This window comes from Peromyscus leucopus, chromosome 3, assembly GCF_004664715.2.
Source record: "Peromyscus leucopus breed LL Stock chromosome 3, UCI_PerLeu_2.1, whole genome shotgun sequence".
NCBI classification, from domain to species: Eukaryota; Metazoa; Chordata; class Mammalia; order Rodentia; family Cricetidae; genus Peromyscus; species Peromyscus leucopus.
This window is the reverse complement of record NC_051065.1, coordinates 131,264,422-131,287,021: the sequence shown is the minus strand read 5'-3', so window position 1 is coordinate 131,287,021 and position 22,600 is coordinate 131,264,422. Positions and strand designations below refer to the sequence as shown.

General features: G+C 40.3%; 1 protein-coding gene across 1 annotated transcript in view; it reads right to left on the bottom strand.

Annotated features, from left to right (window-relative positions):
• The window catches only part of Abcc9 (ATP binding cassette subfamily C member 9), a 123,604-nt gene that overhangs the window by 33,664 nt on the left and 67,340 nt on the right, over window positions 1-22,600 (bottom strand). Inside the window, exons 19-29 of the mRNA XM_037204319.1 lie at window positions 20,988-21,026; window positions 19,186-19,284; window positions 16,596-16,680; window positions 15,501-15,581; window positions 11,424-11,561; window positions 11,171-11,296; window positions 6,658-6,754; window positions 3,901-4,130; window positions 2,831-2,979; window positions 2,619-2,688; window positions 1,109-1,266 (exon numbers count right to left, since the gene is read on the bottom strand). Of these exons, the coding sequence (XP_037060214.1) occupies window positions 1,109-1,266; window positions 2,619-2,688; window positions 2,831-2,979; window positions 3,901-4,130; window positions 6,658-6,754; window positions 11,171-11,296; window positions 11,424-11,561; window positions 15,501-15,581; window positions 16,596-16,680; window positions 19,186-19,284; window positions 20,988-21,026 (1,272 nt within the window). The remainder of the gene's footprint in view (window positions 1-1,108; window positions 1,267-2,618; window positions 2,689-2,830; window positions 2,980-3,900; window positions 4,131-6,657; window positions 6,755-11,170; window positions 11,297-11,423; window positions 11,562-15,500; window positions 15,582-16,595; window positions 16,681-19,185; window positions 19,285-20,987; window positions 21,027-22,600) is intronic.

The window sequence follows — 22,600 nt, the reverse complement described above, 5'->3', positions numbered from 1 at the left end:
GAAGGAAAAAAGGAAGAAAGGAAGGATGCTGGGGAAGAAAAACCACTAAAGTAGAACACACATCTCCAGTATGTGAAGGGTTCTTCACTCACAGCCCTGGGGGAGAAATCCTCTAAAATGCTATGACGTGAGGTGGACCTCACTGGAGCCCCTTCCCTCTTCTTCTCTCTTCCCTGGGTAACTTCATCTTCTTTGCACGCCTGTCACATGAAGTACGTTCAGTTTCTAAAACACGTCTGCCTTTTATTCTAGCTCAATCCATATGTTACTTTACATATGGCTTTATCTTCAAGAGAGATGGGTTTTGTTGAGAGCAGGTTTTTCACCACCCACCACATGGTTCAATACAGCGATCAGTAACACAGCAAGCATTCAGTGAGTGCTGAGATAGACCCTGCAATAGTAAAGCTCATCGTATTCTCCAGGAAAGTACTAAACACAACCTTTCAGGTTTACAATGGCAGACACTGTATTGATCATTAATCATTCAACTTCTCAGGAAATAATAAGTCCTGTATTGACAGAAAATCTAAAATTAATTCTTCCCCTTTATTTATTTGCCTGGATTAGCAGGTACATGGAAAATTTTGTGAACTCAAATTCTCCAGTCTCTTAAAGTGATGGTATGCCTCTCGGATGCTCAAGATTATCCATTTGCATAGTCTTGGATCATTTATCTCTTCATCTGTCTTCTTCTACTATTTCATATCATGTATTTGAAGGATTTTGTGATTTAACCTTTTTTTCCTGCTTTGAAATATACTGGCTTGAAATTGCTCACTCTTCAGGACTGTGTTTGATTTTCTTTGCTCCCTGACTATTGTTACATCCAGAAAAAGAACCATGGAATGCAAAGACTAGCACATCGAACTCAATAGACAAATTGTTGGCAAACTGAACAATAAGTTCTTATGTGTCGAGGGTTAGGAAGAAACAGACAATTAAAGAAAGAATGACATTAGATCTCACATGGTGACATGAGGTTTTAGCAAAACAGTTGCATTTCTAAATTCTCCACCTTAGTTTGGAAAACAAAGAAACAGCTGAGCTATCAGTTCCCAATGAGTTGACTATGCAGGCTTTTGAAAGAGGAGAATAGTTTACTTACTTAGAAGCGACTCGGAAGTACTTCTGGATGAAATAAAAGGCAACGCCAAGGGGCACAAGGGCGACCAGGAACACGGGTGTCGCGTAGGAGATCATCCCGATAGCGGACAAGCAGAGCAGAGTGGAGCGGGTCAGCGACTCCAAGGTTGGAGGGATGTGCTGCGGAGAGAATCCAAGGGACAATCTTCTCAGCTCATGCACAGTATCCACGGCAGTGTCATAAAATATTAACTCTTACATTAATGTTCAGTAACATGGGCTGCCAAAGCTGTCTATAGGCACGTTCACTGTAAATAATTCCACATGCTGATGTGTTGTTCACCTACTTATCTTGGATACTTTATATAAATGATGATACTAGAGATCTTTTTCACCCCTGTGTTTGTTTCACTTTTCTGAGATGGACTGTAGATATTTCCAAACATTCCTTTTGAATGGATATACACTATCTAAAACTCATCTGCTCCTCTACTGTAAAACACATAGATTATTTTTCCTGTAGTTTCTTGTGTCCTTTGAGTATCTTTGATTCCATTATTTGCCTTTTCCTTATTGAATTTAGATGCTATCAATATATTGTAGTGTTCTTTTACAATTTAAATTTGTCTGTGGTTGGTGCTTTCAGCTCAAAGTTTAAATTTTTGTACAGTTATTTCTTTTGTGTGTGTGTACAGTTATTTCTATTTGTCTTTTTCTTATTTTCTTGCTATGTTGTGTCTTACTTCAAAAGACCTTTTGCAGTTCATGGTTCCAAAGCTACCCCGCATCTTTTATTTCACCGGGTTATGGCTTTATGTGGCCATTTTCATTCTATAGCTGTTTGTTTTATATTTTATGGATAATTATCTCAACATCTTTTAGTTTAAAATTAATGATTCTCAGAGATTCCAGATGGCACATTTATCTTGTGTTAAATTTCTATGTTTACTATTTGTGTGTGCATGTGCACATGTGTGAGTTGGTGTGAGTGCCCATAGTGAACATGTGGTAGCTTGAGATTGACATTAGTCATACTTATCCACTTTATTTTTTGAGTCAGGGTTTCCCAGTGAACCCAGAGAAGGCGTTTTGCCATGATGGCTGACTAGCAAGGTCCTGGCATCCACCTGCCCCCTGCTTCAAGGGACTTACATGCACAAACCCGTACATACAACTCCAAAATTAAAATAATAAGTCATAAAAAATAAGATGGGGAGTAATTGAAGAACATGCCTATGTCGACCTCTCGCTAACACATACACACACACACACACACACACACACACACGAAAGAATGCACAGGCACTTATATGTCAAGTGCATACACTCAGACAAACATGTGCCTACAACACACAGGCAGAAATTTTATCCTAGTAATCATTTTTTTTTTCATTTTGCTATGAGAGCAAATGGGCCATAATTTAAATTTTAGTAATTCTCTACCACCAAGAGCCCTCAAGTCCTGTTTGAAATGCTATTTATTTTACAATGAGAAATTTGTCTTAGAACTTAGTATCAGCTCGGATACTCACCTGGTCAATGATATTAGTATCAGCAGAAAACCGGTTGAGAATCAGTCCCAGGGGTGTGGTATCAAAGAACCTAGGCAGGGAACAGATCAAAGAGTATGGTGATGTGGACTGTCTGGGCCAGAAGCACCAAGGGACATCTAAGGTCTTGAAAATGATCAGTATGTTTTTATTACTACATGCATAGGAGCAAGAGATCACTGTATTTTATTTACCTTATTGGCCCAAGAATTATCTTATTCAGGAGGTTGTGGTGGAGGTTCTTGGCAGCTGTGAGGCCCATCCATTCTACAGTGAGGGAGGTGACCAGGCAAAGGAAGATGCCAGCTCCGCAGAGAATGCTGAACCCAGCCACGTAGAACGTCTAGGGAGAACCAGCATGGAAGCTGATATGAGAGGATTACCTGGGCTTTTCCTAACTAAAAAACAAAGCATCAAAATCAGACAGATTGTCTGCATCCTTATCTTGCTTGCATTTAGTGATCTGAAGACATATGGTGGGTATCCAGAGCAGTGTGCCCCTCAGGTCAGTCCCACAGGCCAGGCAGTGCCTGCCTCTCCCCCATTCCCCCACTTGCTTTTTTTCACCAGCAAGGTCTGGCCTAAGGACTGCAGGATTGATGTATCTTTCGGGCTGGGGACAGACTCTTGGTTTTCTACATTGTCAAGCTTGTTCTTCCCATCCTTGATCACAAAATGACCAATCAGTATACTGATGGAGGATTGAAAATCATCAGAATAACAGAATTTCACTTACATGTGTTTAGCATCTGATATATAATAGTAACATGCATTACATATAAAACAGATATATTGAACCCCTTGAATCTGTATCTAAATACTATGATGAAATGCTTTTTATGACAAGAATGTAAAAACAGGGCTGGAGAGATGGCTCAGCTGTTAAGAGTGCTTACAGCTCTTTCAGAGCACGTCTATTTCGTTCCCAGAACCCACATTGAGTGGTTCACAACTGCCTGTAACTCCAGCTCCAGGGGATCTGGCACCTTTTTCTGGCCTCCATGGCCACTGCACTCATGTGCACATACCTATACACATATAATATAATACATAAATATGTAATAAATAAAATAACATAAGCAAATATTTAAAATGATAAAAACAATAAGAGACATCATCTTTAACATTGTTGGCAGTTTACCTTTTTTAAAGTGGTTCCCTAATTACTAACATACTGAACTTGCACCAAACTCCTCTGGCCTTCTGGCTTTTAACTGATTTCAGCAGAGAGCCTCCCTCTCTGCCGTTTCTGGGTGCACTGTACCTGGTCAGCTTTCCCACTGTGGTTTATACTGTACTCGGATGTCCATGTAGCCAGCCAGTAGTCTATAGCCACAATCACTGAGTGCTTCAAAAGCTTAGAGAAGATCATGAGGAAGAGCAAGAAAAACCCTCCTGAGGTGAGGTACCACCAACAGGTTTTCCAGGGCATCTTCGTCCTGAGCCTCATTACAGTTGACATGTTATCATCCTCATCTTCCTCCTCTTCTTCCTCTGTGTGTTCACACATACAACAAACCTTGTGTAAGCTTCAGATGAGCACCAGAAAGAATTTTTATTTTCTACCAAGAATATGAATAACCACATTTAATACTAGCTTTGGAAGTTTTAAATACTTTAAATAGTGCACATTTCAATGTTGTTTTTTTCTAAAAAATGGCTTGAAAATGGTCATACATGGTGGCATGCTCCTGTAATCCCAGCACTTGGCAGCCAAAGGCGGGAAGATCAGAAGTTCAAGGCCAGCCCCAGCTATAGGCCACATAGGGAGTTTAAGGCTAGCCAGGGCTGTGTGAGACACAGTCAGAAGAAAGAAAGGGGAAAAAGGAAGGAAGGAAGGAAGGAAGGAAGGAAGGAAGGAAGGGAGGGAGGGAGGGAGGGAGGGAGGGAGGGAGGGAGGAAATAAAGGTAAAATGTGAATGAATGAACAAATATAAAAGTTCACAGACTGCTAATTTCCAGACACTTAAGTTAGTGGTGGAATTGTGCTGCCAAGGAAAGCATGCTCCTGGTTTGTAAACATCTAAATTTTTTTTTTAATCTATGGCTTTCTGAATTTAGAAATCTGCACCGGAAGAAAAGCAGCTGTGGAATTTGTGTCTACCCTAGAAGCACCAATCCATAATTTGTCCATCCTGCTTTAAATGTGGTCATGGAGAAGAGTTGTCAAGGTGGAACATTCTAGAAGGCAAAGATGAAGATCACTTGAGACAATGGGCAGAATGATCCTATCAAATGTTTAAGCCACTTAGAAACTTCGAGACTGATTATCCTAGGCATATTCTTTAGAAACTCCAAGAATGATTATCCTAGGCACATTCTTCACTGCTATGACAGGGAGGCTTTCAATTTTCTTTTCAGCATGACTTGGTTATTTGCATGTTCCAGTGACTGTTGGGTCTCCTGTCTGTTCCTTCTCCAGTGGCCATTTTTACTATACTTAAACTGTGTGCTCTCCACTATTGCAATAGTTAGAGGTATGAAGCTGTAGACTGGAAGGATGGAAAATAAGACTTTTGTCTGCAAATCATCAGACAAAAGGGACCCAGTGTGGATGTGAGGCAAAGACAGCCCATCAACAGCACCTTTGTTTCAACTGGATCCTGCAAAGGACTGAGTCTTGGATGAGCTTCTCTTTGGAAGAACTATGTTCTGTTCTTAATATGGGAACAAAAACATGTATGATGAAAATGGTACACACTTAGACTGCCCACTGTCTCCCTAGTATGTACCCTTCACTTCTATACCAGATGAAAGTTCAGTTACTTATGGTGACCAGCTAAAGACAATTCATGTTCACTTTCTTGGCACCTAATCTGCCCATATCACGAGCTGGTCAACCGTCAGTAGAAACAATGCATGCTGCTTTAAGTTCCTTAAGGGAAAGGAGACATTTTCTTTCTCCTTTCTGCCCTCCCTGGTGGTTCCAGAAAGCTAGGACCCAGGACAGCAACCATCCTAGTTGTAGTGCATCTGCAATTAAGTCACATTAACACCCTCCCCACTAAGGCAAGTACTGTTATTTCACACCTAAGGAGGATTCACTCAGCAAACCAAGGCTGAATCAGTTTCTGTAGTCATCAGTTCTCTACTGCAACAAGTGAGTCTTAAGGTAGTTGACTATGACTCTACATTTAAAACACATTAGAAATAAGTGGTTTCAAATTCCAGAAGCCTGTGTCTGCTTACAGAACAAAACAAAATTAAGAATTGAAATGAAAAAATTCATCCTTCATTCATTGATTTTTTTTTAACTTCATGAACATTCATTAAGACATCTGAAATATGTAGGTGGCCCAATTTGGTGTTTTCTACCTTCACATTACAATGTTGCCTATTTCTTAGTTGGCCAGTGGAAAGGAAATGGTAAATAAAACCTACATAGGAAATGAAGCATAATGAATGCATTTATTCTGTGAACTTAAGTGATTTTTTTTCAAACTTTCTTGGTGAGTCATGTCATGACAATGTAATGATTTTAGGTGATTTTTTTTCAAACTTACAGTAAATCTTTTTTCTTCTTCAGAATATAGTACTAGATGTGGAAAACTGGAATGAAAAATGGACTCTCCAGCATCTTCCTTCTTCATCAGTGTGTTATGGAAACCACATGCATAAAGTCTGAGTGATTCAAACATAGGGACTGTCTTTCCTATATTTCCATTGATTGTTGATATTTAAAGAACTGATATTTTAGTAACAACCTAATCCAGTCATTATACTAGACTTCCAATTATTCTGTTTTTAGATCCCTGATTTGGTCTTCCCATTCTCTGTGACACACGGTGTGAGTACATAGATACCCACCTAGTGCCCGCCTCACAGGGGCATGCTGTTGGGGCACATTAGCCTTACCTTGACTCTATCATGTTCAATATTATGTACTTAGTTTGGCTCTGGGCCTTGTGCAAAGTAGCTTGTTATATGTGTGTGGCACACTCACACATCAATTTCCAGAGTAAACTCCTCATGACATACTAATCTATCTGAATGTTTCAGATTAAATAAAAAAAAGACTTGCCTTCATCTTCATCCTCCATCTGCGCTTTGGCCTCTCTTGAATACATGGCTCTTCGGAGTGTCTTCCTCTCTAACGTTGTTTGGTCTGCTTCCATGTCCTGTGGATAACAATATGCTTTCACTGAAGGAGCTTCTGTCTGAGGAAGGGTTTGACTTGGCCATGGATGACACATGGGGTGGTTTTATACTAGTCCCAAGATCTCTGCTCACTCTAGACACACAGGACTCCTGTCACAGGAGCTGTTATAAAAATATTGCTGAGGATTTATAGACATTTCTGTACTCAGATGTGTAGATCAATAGGAAGCCAGAAAGAGTTATAACATCAGGAACCTAAGCCTTCAAACACAGCTGCACCACTGAGAAATCTTTTGTTTTTACATCAATTTCAAACACAGTTTTTTAACCTGAGGATTCACTTATGTTAAATATCTTTTTTAAAGCTAGGCATGATGCCTGTCACCTCAGCCGTCAGAAGGCTTAAGCAGGTGAATTACTGGAAATTCCAGGCCAGCCTGAGCTACATAGGGAGATCCCATCTCAATAAATGAACATATAAGGTTGCATGCAATTCTGGGATGGGTAAACTTCTATCACACATCCACTATGACTATAAATGAGTAAATCAAGATGGATTCCCTTAGCATATCATTGAGGGAGCTGTACAAGGGACTTCAGTGGCTTCAGGAGGGAACAGGCCATCCCAAAGAAAATAAGCAATGAGGTCCTTCCATGCCTAGGAGACTCAGAGGATACTGTAGGGAAGGAATATACAGAAAAAGAAAGAAAAATACAAAATCAAATTGCCATGTGTTCAGGGTTGAGTGGACTTGTCATTGGCCCAAGGAAGAAAGGGCTTCATCTTCTGCATCCTCAGCCTCAGAACTGGGGCAGCAGGATTGGACATTCTAAGCATGTAGGCCAGAAACATGGTTAGTGACACTAGCCCTGAGTGGCCCCTCAGCATGGCCCAATACATCCCAATTCAAACACGAACAAGCAGACACCAGGAGCAACAGAACACAGTTTGGTGGTTACATGAGCTTCGGTGATCAGTCCTTACATATTTTTTTTCTTAACCTCATGCAGTATGTGTGATTTGGAAGGCTCACCATTCTAGAAAGTTCCACTGTTTCTGGTTCCATGAAGAGTGGCAGCAATCCCCAGTACATCTATTGTGTCGACTTTACAAAGGCACTAGACACTGGTGTTGCCTAGCGACGGGAAGACCAACCTGTGTCAATAGACTAGATCAAACATCCACGAATAAAGACCTCTCTCCTTTGTCAATGATGGGATGGAATGGAGCAAACCCAAATAGAAAAGTGGAGTTAGCTCTTTGCTGGCTCCTATAATACTATGTGTGAGCCCAACTTTACTTTGTTTTTGTTTTAAGTTAAGGAAAATGTTCTTGAAAGTAAATTTTCATAAATAAGCTAATTACTGGATAAGTATTTGAAATTGTGTTGATACTTGGGTTAAGTAAGCACAAATTCAATTTCATTTGCCCAGTGAATATTTACCAGGCCTGCCCAAGATGAGAGGAGGAGATCATCGAATGACATTCACTTATCCACTCAATAGCAAGGTGGAGAAAACAGTCAGTGCCACCCAAATCAGATTTTCCAGTCGTATTTGAATCAAACATGTGATCTCCTTATTGTGGTTTTCATTGTCATCTTTCTGACACAGCCCTTCACTCTTTCCCCTTAATTCACACTGACAGTTCTTGCTGAAGCCCTGTGCCACGGCTTTGATTGGCATTTTGTCTCATGTTCCTTCTCCACTCATTCCATTTGTCTGCACTTGTGGGTTAGGCTTCCTTAGCCTTGGTGCTGCTGAGCTTGGGCCAGATGGGTGCTTAGGGGGCCTCCTGTACTGCAGCAGCTGGAGTAGCAGCTCCGTCTTGGCCCACAACATCCATGTGCCACCCCAGCCTCAACGGTGATGGACACAAATGTCTCCCCGTGTGGCCAAATGCCTCCTAAGTAGCAGAATTTTCCCTGGAGAATAAGTGAGACTCTGTCCTGACATATAACAATCCAAGTGGAAACTGTTCTATAGAACCCTCCCCCAAGGTATCTCAGGTATGTGTGTGTGTGTGTGTGTGTGTGTGTGTGTGTGTGTGTGCACGTAGGTGTATGTGAGTACATATTTCCATACATTCATGGATTCATAGGCAGGCCAGAGGTCATCGCATGCTTTCCTCTATTACCACCCCCCTTATTTTTTGAGGCAGGGTCTTTCATTGAACTCGAAGCTCACAAGTTTGGTTAGACAGCTGTGCAACCAGCCCCAAGGATCCTCCTGTCTCTACCTCCTAGCCCTGGGATTACAGACAGACAGACAGACAGACACACACACACACACACACACACACACACACACACACACACACACACACACACACTGCTCTCTGGCTTTTTATGAGAGTCCTGGGAGTCTAAACTCAGGTTCTCATACTTGGAAAGCAAGCATTTTGCCTCCTTCCCAGCCCTGTGGAGGAATTTCTCTCCAGCTTCGGATAGGAATTCCAGGCAGGTGCTGGATTCAGTCTGGCTTCTCCTGGCCTCCATTCTGCTTCCCAGCTGGCTTTGCCATGGCCACGCCCTAGCTTGTTCCACATCTCCTGTGCTTGATAGGTACACTGCTATCTGTCTTTGATTAGGAAACTGTGCTATCTCAAGGGATCACTTCATCTCTAAATGCAATGGAATAGATTTTCTTCCTGGCTTCCTTAAAGGACATCACTATCCCACTCAACAGACTGTGTTCTCTCTCTCTCTCTCTCTCTCTCTCTCTCTCTCTCTCTCTCTCTCTCTTTCTAGATCCTTCTTTCCAAAGTAAACAATAAATTGTCCTGCTCCTGAAACTGACACCCTTTTATTTCACGCCTGGCACTGAGATCACTAAAACGATGTTGGTTGGAGTCACCTCAGGATACTTCGCATCAGCCTTCACACACCTGCTTCCTTGGGCACTGTTACCACACACTGTGATATGTTCTGTAACACCCTAAGTCTGATGGTCCTTCATCCCTCTTATTCTCTGCAGAGATTTCACATGTGTTTTTCTTCTTTGAGGGATTTGCTTTTGAGATCTTCAGAAAGTCACAGGACAGAGAAACTTTGAGAAATGTGTGGCTTTTTAATCTTCCTTTCTCTATGAGGCATAGATTCTATTTTTCTTTCTTAAAACAACACAATTTGATTTTCTGATTTTTAAGAAGCCAACTAACATAACTGCTTTAATTTTTTAAAGCTCATTTGTAGCCACTGTACTAAATTCTGAAAATATCCCAGGTCAAACCTCAAAGCAAAAGTTATCAGAGATTTGAAAATTCAGTCTTCTATTTCTTTTCCCAATCATGAATCGAACTTAATCTGGTTTCTAAGTCTTATTGTGTCATTTAATATGGCTGCACTGTGGTACAGCTACACTGGATATGGACCTGGGTTTTAATCACATCAGTACCATTAGTACATGCTGTGAAGCTCAGGGACATTATTTGACTTCTCTGGCCCCCAGTTTTTCTCTTCTGTAAAGATGAGAAAATGTTTTCTGTGCTTACTTGTCATGACTTTTCATGAGCACTATGTGAGAGTGTTAGGAAGTCTTTGTGGAGTCTAAAGAAGATAAAAACAGTGTATTTTTCTTTCTGTTAAGATTCGTTCACCATCAGGGTTATTTCAGACACACCGATTGACTCCAGCCAAAGCTCACAGCTTTGCCATCTTTCAGAGCTATCTTGGCTTTTGTCTTGACTGTGATTGTCTGACTGTAGGCAATGCATGAACATGATCTTATCACACATGAGAAAAGAAGAGATAAATCAGAAAAATAAGGAAAGCCTCAAGCCTTGATAAACAGCTCATTCAACTTGTAGCTACACACATAATTCCAAATGGTTCAGAGCCAAAACACGGATAGTACTTCATCCAAAAGGCAGTACAGGACAGGGGCCGGGGAAGTAGGTTCATGGAGAAGACTGCTTGCTGCACAAGCAGGGGATCCGAATCTAAATCTCAGCACCCACATAAAAAGCCAGGATGGCCATTCACACCTGGAAGCCCAGCACTGTGTGTGGAGACAGGAACAACGATGGTGCGTGTGGTCATCAGCCTAGACCCAGGTTCAGTGAGAGACCCTCTCTCAAGGGAATAAAGCAAAGAGAGACAGAAAGAGACACCAAATGTGCTCCTCCTGTCTGTGCAATGTGCCTGTGGGTGTATATGCCTAGTGTACACACACACACACACACACACACACACACACACACACACACACCATGCATGCAAACACACCGGACGCACAATAAATAAACAAGCAAATAATAAATAAATAGTAAAATGTAGTAGGTTCAAAGTAGCCTGTTCAATAACTATATGCAAAGATACAATTATCTTGAGCTTCAAAAGAAGGCTATCACAGAGCAGCATGTATCTTACAAAACACAGTGGTGCTTCCTTCAAAGAATTCCTAGTAATTACAAAGAATGTTCTGACCCTTCTTACCTTTTCTAATTCTTGATCCTGTCGATTCATGAGAGTTTTCCAGTGTTCATAAAGCTCCACATCTTTGGTCTGAATGTCTTTCAAGGTCCCTTCTCTTAACACACTCCCATCCTTCATGGCTATGATCTAAGGAAAGAACTATGAGCAGAAACGTAGCAGAAGCCGGAAGGAGGCAAATGACATAACTTGGTCTCAGGAAGTATTCCTTGATGTCTCTAAGATATGACTGTCACACAAACTCAGGAAGTCTCACCCAGTCAGCGTGTGTCAGGTACTGCAACTTGTGAGTCACGAGAACCACCGTCCTCTTGTCATCTTGGAGAAACTTGAGAATTCCTTCTTGCATCAAGTGATCGCTCAAGTGGATGTCCAGGGCAGAGAATGGGTCGTCCTGGGGCAGGGAGAGTTGGAAGGCAGATGAGCGTACTCAGTTCTGCTAAATATGCTCAAAGAACCAATTAAAAGATGAGAAAGAGAAATATGACCTAGGCTTTTAGTGGAGAAATGAGGGTGCCTGGAACATGTCTTCTCTGCTTGATTTATTTCTTTGCTGTTCTACTTGTTTAATATGCAGACCAGAATCTACATATTGGCCCAAGGAGGGAGTGGCTGGAGTCTTACCAGTTCCACATACTGGGGCACATACTCACCTGGGTAGGAATTATCACTCTGAAAGAATTTAGCACAGTCCTGCCATCTATACATATACATTGATTGATTATGTAAACAAGAAATATAGCAATTATATTTAGAAGTTAGAGTCAGTTTATATGTAACAGCCATTACAGAGAGTAATAAAATTAGCTCAATATTTACTCAGCATTCAATTATTCTCTGCTCAACAAACAGAAACAATAAGTCATGATTTTATTAAAGTATTTAAGAGCAATCTTAGAAAAACAAAAATTAGTAAAGTGATTAAATAGTTTGTTAGATAATCATAGTTACAGATAGATGGGTGAATTAGTGAATATCCTCAGATGGCCTGAGGATAGTACCTGAGATAGACCCACAGTAGTTCATTTAAATACAGGGATATTCTAGATGATGGAATCGTTAGCAAGACAATTGTCATTATGTGTGTGTGTGTGTGTGTGTGTGTATTGTGTGCACAGATACTTAACATATGTAGGTATAAATATATGTTTATATGTTATCTGGGTTTATCAACTTATTTTAGGAAGTAATGAAATAAAATTGATTAGTTGACAGAATTTTCTGGAATATTCTAAAATATTTTTCATGATATTGAAATGTTTCAAAATCTTTCTGAACCTTTGGGTCATTTTTATGAATACCAACTATTTCTAAGATATCCCATGAAACAGAACATCCAAGAGATTAATCTGTCTGCCTGCTGTCCAGTAACTTGCTTTTAAAAATTGTTACAGATGGATCTGGAGAGATGGCTCAGAGGTTAAGAGCCCTGGCGGACTTTCTAGACGACAGATTACTTAAAATGAAAGTGTGTGTAACAATATAAATCATTCTAAGATACACTGTGCCTGTACTGGGAAAAAGACTTAAACACTCTTAGGATACCACTGGCAGGGTTTACCTCCTCCCAGAAGCGATGCAGTAACAGTTTAATTACAAGGTTTACTAGCCAATCACTGGTTTTGAAAATTCAGATAACTATTATAGGGGACAAACGGATTGCTTTTGACACAATTTCTGCTTCTGGTTCCTTTAAGACCCAGAACATCTTTTGATATACAGACCAAATAGTCCTAATCATTTGTATAAGAAATTTTTTATATGGAAAAAAATACAAGTTAGAAATTAGTTTTTATAGTAACTCAGGTCAATTTTCCACACAATTCTGAATTGAAATGTCATAAGACAGTAAGCAGAGTGCTGTCTGTAAATGAGAGAGCTGAGATGTAGTTACAACCTCTCTCTCTCTCTCTCTCTCTCTCTCTCTCTCTCTCTCTCTCTCTCTCTTCTGACTGTCACTTCATTTGTAAAATAAGGGGGATACTAACGGGACCTGTCAAAAACTTCATCAGACTGATGCAAAGATCCAATAAAGTAATGTGGTATTTCTGAAATCACCTTACAGTCCTATTCTACTACTGCTGTCTTATAAATAAAGCTGTGGTGGATTGACATCATGTCTCTCTAAAGTGCCACAGTGACAGCTACGTGTCTTCAGGACTCATCACTAAGGAGATCACGATGAATCAAAGGTCCAGCTCCAGTCAGCCAGGGGCTCAGGCCAGCCATCCCAGCTACTCAAGAGGTTGAGGCAAAAGGGTCACAAATTTAAGGTTTGTCTGGCCCATAAAATATGTACAAAGTCAGTTTGAGTAACTTAGCAATATTTTATCTCAAAATAAAAGGAAGATTGAGGACACAGCTCAGTGGCAGAGTACTTGCCTGGCATGCACAAAGCCGTGTGTTCAATCTGAAGACTAGGAAAACCAAAAACTATGAAATCAAATTCCTTTGCATGGTACAATGACTGGTTTTACCTCTGAACTGACACAATGCATAGTCACCTGGGAAGAAAATCTCAGTGGGAGGAAGGGGGATGTCTAGATCAGGTTGGCCCATGGGCAGCTCTATGGGGAATTGTCTTGATTACATTAACTGGTATGGGAGGACCCAGTCCACAATGGGTGGCACCATTCCCTAAATAATCTTCAGGATTAACCTGAAAGAATTCCAACATATCTGGATTCTTCTTCTGAATTGATTCAAATTCAGCAGGAAACCCCAAAATCAACTATATTTTGAAGAGTTTCAAGAGATACAGGGGAGTGAATATCCAAAACAGTAGTTCTCAACCGTCTTAATACTGCTGCAACCCTTTAATATAGTTCCTCATGTTGTGGTAACCACCAACTGTAAATTATTTTCATTGCTACTTCATAACTGTAACTTTGTTACTATTATGAACCATAATATAAATATCTGTGTTTTCTAGTGGTCTTAGGTGACCCCTGTGAAAGAGTCATTTGACCTCAAAGGGGTCAAAGGGGTCTTAACCCACAGGTTGAAGGTTCTAAACCATCTACAAGCAGATTTACAAATGAAGGCTAATGATTGCTGTGGGATGATCTTTCTGTATGCTGTGAACATGTGTTGCTACTATTGGTTAATAAAGAAGCTGTTTCAGCCTATGGTAAGGCAGGATAAGAGCCAGGCAGGAAATCCAAGAGAGATACAGGGAGAAGAGGGCAGAGTCAGAGCAGAAACCAGCCCACAACCCAAGAAGCAACATGCCAGAAGACAAATAACACCACTGCCATGTGGCAATACATAGATTAATAGATATGAGTTAATTGAAGATGTAATAGCTAGCTAGCAATAAGCCATAGACCTAACAGTTTGTAATTAATAATAAACTTCTGTGTATTTATTTGGGACCAAGCAGCTGGGAGACACAAGAAAACTTCCAGCTACATGTGATGGCACAGGAAAGGGACACGCTTACATTCTCTGCTGGACTCTAAAATTCCCACTTTATATATGCTGGTATTTTGGCCCCTTTCTCCTGCACAAACTAAGCCTGATCAAAATCATAGCCAACACAATCAACAAATTCTGTGAATACATGAAAACCACCTGAAGCATCTTCAAGACATGGATTCTATCAGTGTTGAGCAAAGATTGTTATCATCTTAGGAGTCATCAGACAAAACTCTTATTGGCAGCCTGAGCTGCACATCATTGGAACTGGAATATCTATTTAGATGCCCTTATATCTAATAGACCCACCAAGGGTCTATTTTCTGAGCCTTATCTCTTTGCCATGAAATACAAAGGAGAAGATTCTGTGGAATTATTCAACATCACCCACACTCCCTCATTAATGATTCTTCTGGTCAAGAAACCCAGATAAGCCACTACCTCCAGGGACTGTCAAATTGGTTCAGAAGCTGGCAGTGACTACCACCAAGCCTGACAACCAAGCCTGAATTGGATCCTTGGGACCCAGATGTTGAAAGGAGAGAACCAACTTGGTAATTTGTCTTCTAACTTCTACACATGCACTGTGGCAAGCAAACACTGCCTCCTCTTCCCACACAAAATAAATAAATAAATAATGCATAAAATGTAAAATATACTTCTTAGAGTGTCTTGATGCTTTTTTTGTAATTTCACTGGCACCAGTCTGGATCTCCCAACTCTCAGTTTTGTGTGTTGATATAGTGAATTGTATTGTGAGGATTTACCTACTCTCTATTCTGTAATTCCATAAATTAAACTGGCTTTCCTTCAGTTATCTGACTCGGCTTTTTTTTCTGATTATTTGGCTTTTAAATACCCATTTGTCTAGAGGGAGAAATCAAAGTATAAATAAAATCAAAGTTCATATTCTTACCAAGAAGACAATGTTAGTGTTTTGGTAGAGTGCCCGTGCCACACAGATCCTTTGCCTCTGACCCCCACTCAGGTTGATGCCCTGGAAAAGAAATACCAGAAACACCAATTTTCATCACTAGTAAGGGATATGGTTGTAAAGATGACCTTTAAAATATAAGCATCTATAAACATTTTTAACATCACTAATAATTTTCTCTAATGCCAATGACTGATGCATGTCAATAGTCCTTGACCTTTCACACTGACCGAGAGCTCTACTGCACCAGAGCATTAAAAACCAACACTCTCGGTGAGTGCCAAAGACAAGCAACTCCACATTTTTAATGTTTTGCATTGGCTGTACTTGGACGCAGCCCTCTTTTTACAGAGATTTTTATTTTATTTTTAATTATGTGTGCATGTGCGTTTCTGTGTGAGGATATGTGCACATGAGTGCAAGATACCTGTGGTCAGAAGAGGGAGTTAGCTCCCTTGGGACTGTAGTTACAGGAGGTTGTAAGCTGCCTTAGTTGGGTGGTCAGAACTGAATTTGGGTCCTCTGCAAGAGAAGCAAATGCTCTTCCCTGCTGAGCCAGCTCTCCAGCTCTCAACACATATCGCTTCAATCTGATCTTATAAGTTATACCGCATAGCACTCCACAACAATATTCTTTGACAATGAAATATTAATGATAATTAATAATTAGCATTAACTTAGCACCTAGTATGTACCAGGTTGGTATATGTGGCTTTACAATTTTCTCTGCTTTATTTGTCATAGAAGGTCCAATAGATGAAGATTGTTCTCATTTGATACCTGTGGACACTATGGCTCAGAGACATGAAGCTACTCACAGTTCACTCTCTCTCATGCCCACCTGCTGCTGCAAGTCCTGGGTGGCTAGCACAATATGACATGCACAGTAGCATCTCAATGGTACATAAAGGACAGTGGTATCAAAGGATGCCTGTCCTTACATTTTGGTGCTTGTCACCGGGACAACGGGCAATTCCTAAGCCCCCAGACTTCATTGTGATCTTCTGAGGATTAAAGACAAGCAGACAGCTCTTCTCTATTTTTGTGCATTGCTTAGTTCAACCACATACAGCTCACCCTCTCTCCAATTTCAGTCTGGTCTCCAAAGGGTAACAAATCAATATCTGGCTGAAGAGAGCAGGCATCAGTGACAGCTTTGTACCTTTGGGAGAAATGACATTCAGGGTCTTTTGAAACACAGATGTTCCCTCAAGTGTATTATATATTCTAACAATAGCCCCTCCCCTCCCCTCCTGTCTGTTTCCTCTCTCTCCTCCCTTTCCCCATCCCTCCCTTCTGTCCTCCCCTCCCCCTCTTTTAGTCCACCCCTTCTCATAGTCTCCCTTCTACTCTCATGTCACATTTATGGATAAAAAGTTTTATTACTTATTTTAAAGGAAGCTAGGATCCAAAAACATTTTTAAAATGTGCAATATTTATCTTTCTGAGTTTGGCTTATTTGACTTAGTAGATCCAACTGCATCCACTCTCCAGCAAACAATATACTTCTCCTTTTATATAGAGAGATATACAATCTTCACCCAGCGATTTGTTTTGAGTCTGTTGATCATTATTTGCACATTGCCCACAATTCCAAGTTCAGTATCTTAGACTGAAATAAAACATGTTCTGAACACGTTAGTGTGACCTCGACTAGAAAAGTATGAGTTTCCATTTATCTCTCTATGAACAATGATAGTGGTATGAGGCTAAGTGTATAGTAAATAACTAGATTTTGTTCATTCACAGTATATATCTGAGACATCATTTTGTATGTAAAAAGTATATCCAAGTTTATTTGTTTGTTAAAATATTTAAAGCTGGCATCTTCAAAAGAAGATCGAGGCAAACACACAGCAGAGCTGGGCTTTCTCAGGTGCTGTTCATGTAGCACTCATGCAACAGGAGAAAAACAACAGCCACTCCAAGAAGAGACCATAAAGGAATGTAGAAATATGCCAGGGGAAAAATGAGCAAAATGAACTTTAAGGAAGATCTGATGGTGAGATGGTTCATGGTATCTGTGAGGGACAGAATAAGGATGTCCATCGTGGCCAAGCACAGACTAAGTGGTGGTCCTCCAGTATTGTCATGTATGTCAAGAGAGGAGAAGCAGAAGCAATGGGGACTGATAGTACTCAAGTTTAATTAAGTACATAAAGATAGTGCTAGAGCACAGGTGAATTAAAGATAGAGAAGCAAAGGACGTAGAGATGCTGGGGAAATTATCAACCATTTATTTATTGTGTGCATGTTCATGTGTATAGGTGTGTTCTCATGCTCATGTTTGTTCAGGTGCATGTGTGTATGTTCATGTGTATGCATGTTCATATGAGTGGAGGTGTGTGTGTGTGTGTGTGTGTGTGTGTGTGTGTGTGTGTGTGTTCATGGGTGTGCATGCCCATGTATGTGCAGGTGCATGTGTCTGTGTGCCCATTTGGAAGTCAGGACAACGCCAGGTGTCATTCCTCTGGTACTTTCCACCTTATTTTATTCATTGACCTGGATCTCAGCACATAGGTTAAGGCTAGCTGGACAACGAGCCTTGGGAGCCATCCTGTCCTGTTTCTCTGGTGCTGGAAGCACAGATGCATGCCACCACATCCAGATTTTTTTACATGGGTTCTGGAGATTAAATTCAGGTCCTCAGACTTGCAAAGAAGACATTATACTACTGACTGAGTATCTCCCTGGCCCTTGACTATTTATTGGTTCTAAAATATTCAAGTCAATCTTGATTCCTTCCTCATCTGCCTCCCCTACTACTCTAGAACTTTTTTCTCAACCATCCCTTCTTTTACATTTCTACTGTCCATTCTAAGCATGTGTCTAAGTGATTCTTCCAAATACCTTCTTTACATGTCTTTGACCCAATTCAGACTGTATCTGCCCAGGTTTCTTAACCTCCAAAGTGTACACACATTTCCTTGTAGCCTTTTCCATTTTTATTTTTAGTTGCTATTTTCATGTAACCAAGCTGGTCTTCAGCTTGCTGTATAGCTGAAGATGCGTTTTAACTCTTGATCCTCCTGCCGTCATCTCCCAAGTGTGGGGATTTCAGACATGCCCCATCATACCCAGCCTGTACCCCTTTCTAAAGCTTGCAGTTCCTTCTTGGAACACAGACAATCCCATCGAATGGGTGTTATCATCTCCCCAACCTGATTCACCCTTCTGAATCTCCTTTTGTCTGTCTGTTCCCAGACCCCAGAAGACTCAAATAATTCATGTTCTTCTCTCAAGAAGCCATACTCCTGTCTTCTCTCCTTGTCAGCATTCCTCTCCCCTTGCCTAATTCTCTTTAACTTTCAAGATTCCAGCTTTGGATCTTAAGACCCACCACTGTGACGTGGCTCAAGGCACAGGCCATCTCGTATACCTTTCTGGGGAAGGTTGTAGAGAGGTGGTATATTCTAGCACCCCATAGTCACTAGGGGTCTCCATTACCAAGCTCAACCTCTGTCCAGTTAACCCTCCTGATTCAGCATACTTGGACATGTCCCTTTTTACCTACTCATAAACAACCTATGCAGTCCCATCCCACTGTTACATACTCTTCAATCATGACCTTTAGTTTGGGGGCATTGCCTCTCAATGAATGAATTGGTCCAAACTCATGGATCATGAGCAGTTGTTTCAGTTGTAGACTCGGTATGTGCAAAGTTACCTCTGTCTGTTGAAAGGACTTCCAAAAGTGATGTTCTCCTCGACCGTAGCATTTAGGAGCCAGGGCTTCTGGGCAGCATAGGCCACGGAATACCTGCTTCTGCTGGGAAAAGGGCGAACACAACAGGGATTGCACAGGGTGCCTGCTGAGCACTTCAGTGTAACAGGAAAATGAGGCTTGAGAGGATACTCAGACACAGAAGTAGACAAGTAAGGGAGAGGAAGGCCAAGGCCACCGACCTTAGAAGGCAATGATTAAATAAGCCACTTAAATTACAGGGATCAGAATATAATTAAAATGTCATGTGATGAGTAATATTTGATTCTTCTTTGCTGATGAAACATTTAATGTTATAAGCTGCTAAAAGAAAATATCTTTTCTGAATTAAAATTAAAAGGTAATTAATTCACTCTCTTTGGTAGCCACAGATGTTTTGGCTTGTGTCAAATACATTTTATGAAACAATAGAGTTTTCATAATGACCATTAAGAAACATGAATTAAAACTAGAATTATGTTGCTTGATTACATAAATATATTTTAAAGTCATAGATAATATATAAATATTTCAAAATGAAGAATGATATCTAGAGGAGTCAATTTCAGTGTTGAAACTGCACATTCAAGGTCCATATTTCAAAACATATAAAATATTTTTAAGGAGAGGATGTGGAGGAGGGGTAATATGCTCAAAATATGTGTATGAAATTCTCAAAGAGCCAATAAAAAATTTTAAGAGAAAGACAAAAAATAAATAAAAACCTCTAAATTCCTCCTCTCTTTTCTATTTCTTTAGCTTACAAATTTTGTTATATGCTTACCCATTAGACTTTAACTTGCAACCATTACAAAATACATGAGCTGAAGAAACAGAAGGTGAAGGGACCAGGCTGGGGAAGGGAGTGGACCTCCACAGTTAGTTCATGATATGTCAGTTCTAACGATGGGATTCAGTTAATGAGGAGTAAGGTTAAGAGGAAGAAATGAGAAAAGCTAAAGAGTCATTGGGAAGCACGGCATTGTAGGGCTTCAGAGGACACTAAAGTCTAGTGTGACAGTCATCTTTTAGATGGTTACATATGCAGGAAGGCAGCGGTCCCCAAGTCTGGCACATCTGCTTGCCCTTCCCCTTAGACTGGGGAGGATTTTTTGATGTTGGGGATCAAACCCAGAGCCTCTTTAAGGTTTTGGGTTTTGTTTTGTTTTGTTTTGCTTCGTTTTTTTGTTGTGTGGGATTATTTTGTTTTGGGGTTTTGTTTGTTTGTTTGTTTTTGAATAGCTAAAACCCTGGGCTCTCCAACTCAACACCATCTTCAGATACCATTTGACGTATAACCAATGCATGTATTAGTTCTTAAGAGTTTTTATTAAATGAGCCCCCATGATCCTTTACTAAAGACAGTTTGATTTTCAGCTAAACTTAAAAGACTTGTGATCTATTGAGACAAAAACGGTTTAAACAATGAGCCATTTGTTTGGCAGATTAATTTTTCTCTTTCTTTTTCTTTTTGGTTTATTGAGACAGGCTATCACTCCAGCCTGGACTCAACTGGAACTCAGTGTATAACAAAGAATGACTTAGAAATCAAGCCTATATCCTCTTGCCTCAGGGTTACAGGCATAGGCTTGAAAAATTAATCATTCAGTAGCCTAGAGAGGTTGTGAACCACTGCTGTTGGAAATATGGTAGGCATTTGAAAAATGACTGTACACCATCAGAATGGAGGGGGAAACTAGGGGCAAGATTAAAGACTGAGGGTGAAAGTTATTCTTATTAAACTTGGGTGAAAATAGAAATAATACCTTCGGGTTGCTTCAAAGGAAGGCTCAGATTCATTGACACTGTAAGTATGGCAAACAACGTTCATTAATGATGAATGGAACCGTGAAAGGACGTGTGTGCAAACAGGTGTGAGACAAACAAACATGATAAATATTCTTCCCATTTATTTCAAAGACAAACTAGATAAATTTTTTCCTTTTTTCTGTCTTCCTCAAGCAGAAAATAATTAATCACTAAGCTTCTGGATGATAGCAGGCCCAGCTCTCTCCCACACAGACTTCTGCCTCTTGTAACAGCTTGTATTCTGCTCTGGAAACTTGAAATTTTTCCCTAAAACACAGTTGCCTGTGGTTCTGTATGGTCAACTTCTTCCTATCATTAAAATTTGATTTTAATCTATTTAAATTCCTCATGCTATCCTAGGACAGGATCAGAAGCAATACATTGAGAATCTAAACATGAAAGGGGCACAACCCCCAGGTGTTGTCCACCAAGGATCATGTACTTCAAACGGCAACACGACACAACTATGGAGTGGTGAGATTCAGACCAAAGTGGGGTTAGACTGAGTGACTGAGTTCATGTAGTTATATATCCATTGTGAGGGAAAAAATATCACCTGAAGATCATTATTTTGTACTTGAATTTTGAAGGATTTAGGCTCACCTGAATTCTATTCTTTTGAAAGATCTTTATTCAATAGCCCTACACAATTGATCTAATCAAAAATAAGTATTATTTTACTTCAGACAGTGCTCTATGCTTTCTGTGAGAAAATGTATCTAATTACATTACCTAGTGATAATTTGTTTTAGAAGAGTTTGTAAGAGTTAACTCCAGTGTTACACATTGCTAATGACATGATAACAGATAATAGAAGCAAAGAATCATTAATATGAGATAAACAAAATACCAGGCTAAAAAACAAAATGTCTCTCAACAAGTATCCCTGGTTTAAGTAATTCATGAAAAACAGATACTAAAAAACTTCATTTCTCAATTTAGACACCAAAATATTTGAACTTAGTGTTTTAGTGGTAACGTTACTTAAGTCATCTATGGAAGAAAAGTCCATGTACTGGAAGTTAGTGGGCTTGTGTGTGTATTGTTTATCCAGATGGAAATCCCCATCATACAACTGGATTTGTCAATCCAGGTTGCAGACCTTGGAAACCATCAACGTGTCCAAATAGTGATCGATTATATTCCCACTATATTAAATATTAATTACAACATTTATTGGAGCCGGGGAGAGAACTAAGTGGGAAAAGCCCTGGCAGCCAAGCCTGGCTGGCCTGAGTTCAAGCCCTGGGACCCATGTGGTAGAAGAGAGGATCCTTTAAGTTGCTTCCTGAACTCCACACTGCGCTGGAGCATATGCACCTCCCACCCTAAATAATTAAACTTAATACATAGTTTGGCCACCTCCTGGTACTGAGACAACTAGAGACACCATGAGAATGAAGGTCCTATCCTTCCTGCACGGTGCTGCACTGTTGCCAGAGCATGATAAACGGTAAGTACCAAGATGAGCAGACAATCTCCATGGAAACACATTTCTGGGCATGTCTTTGAAAACACGTTCAGAGAATTTTAACAGGAGGCAAGCCCCACTCTGAATCTGGGTGGCACC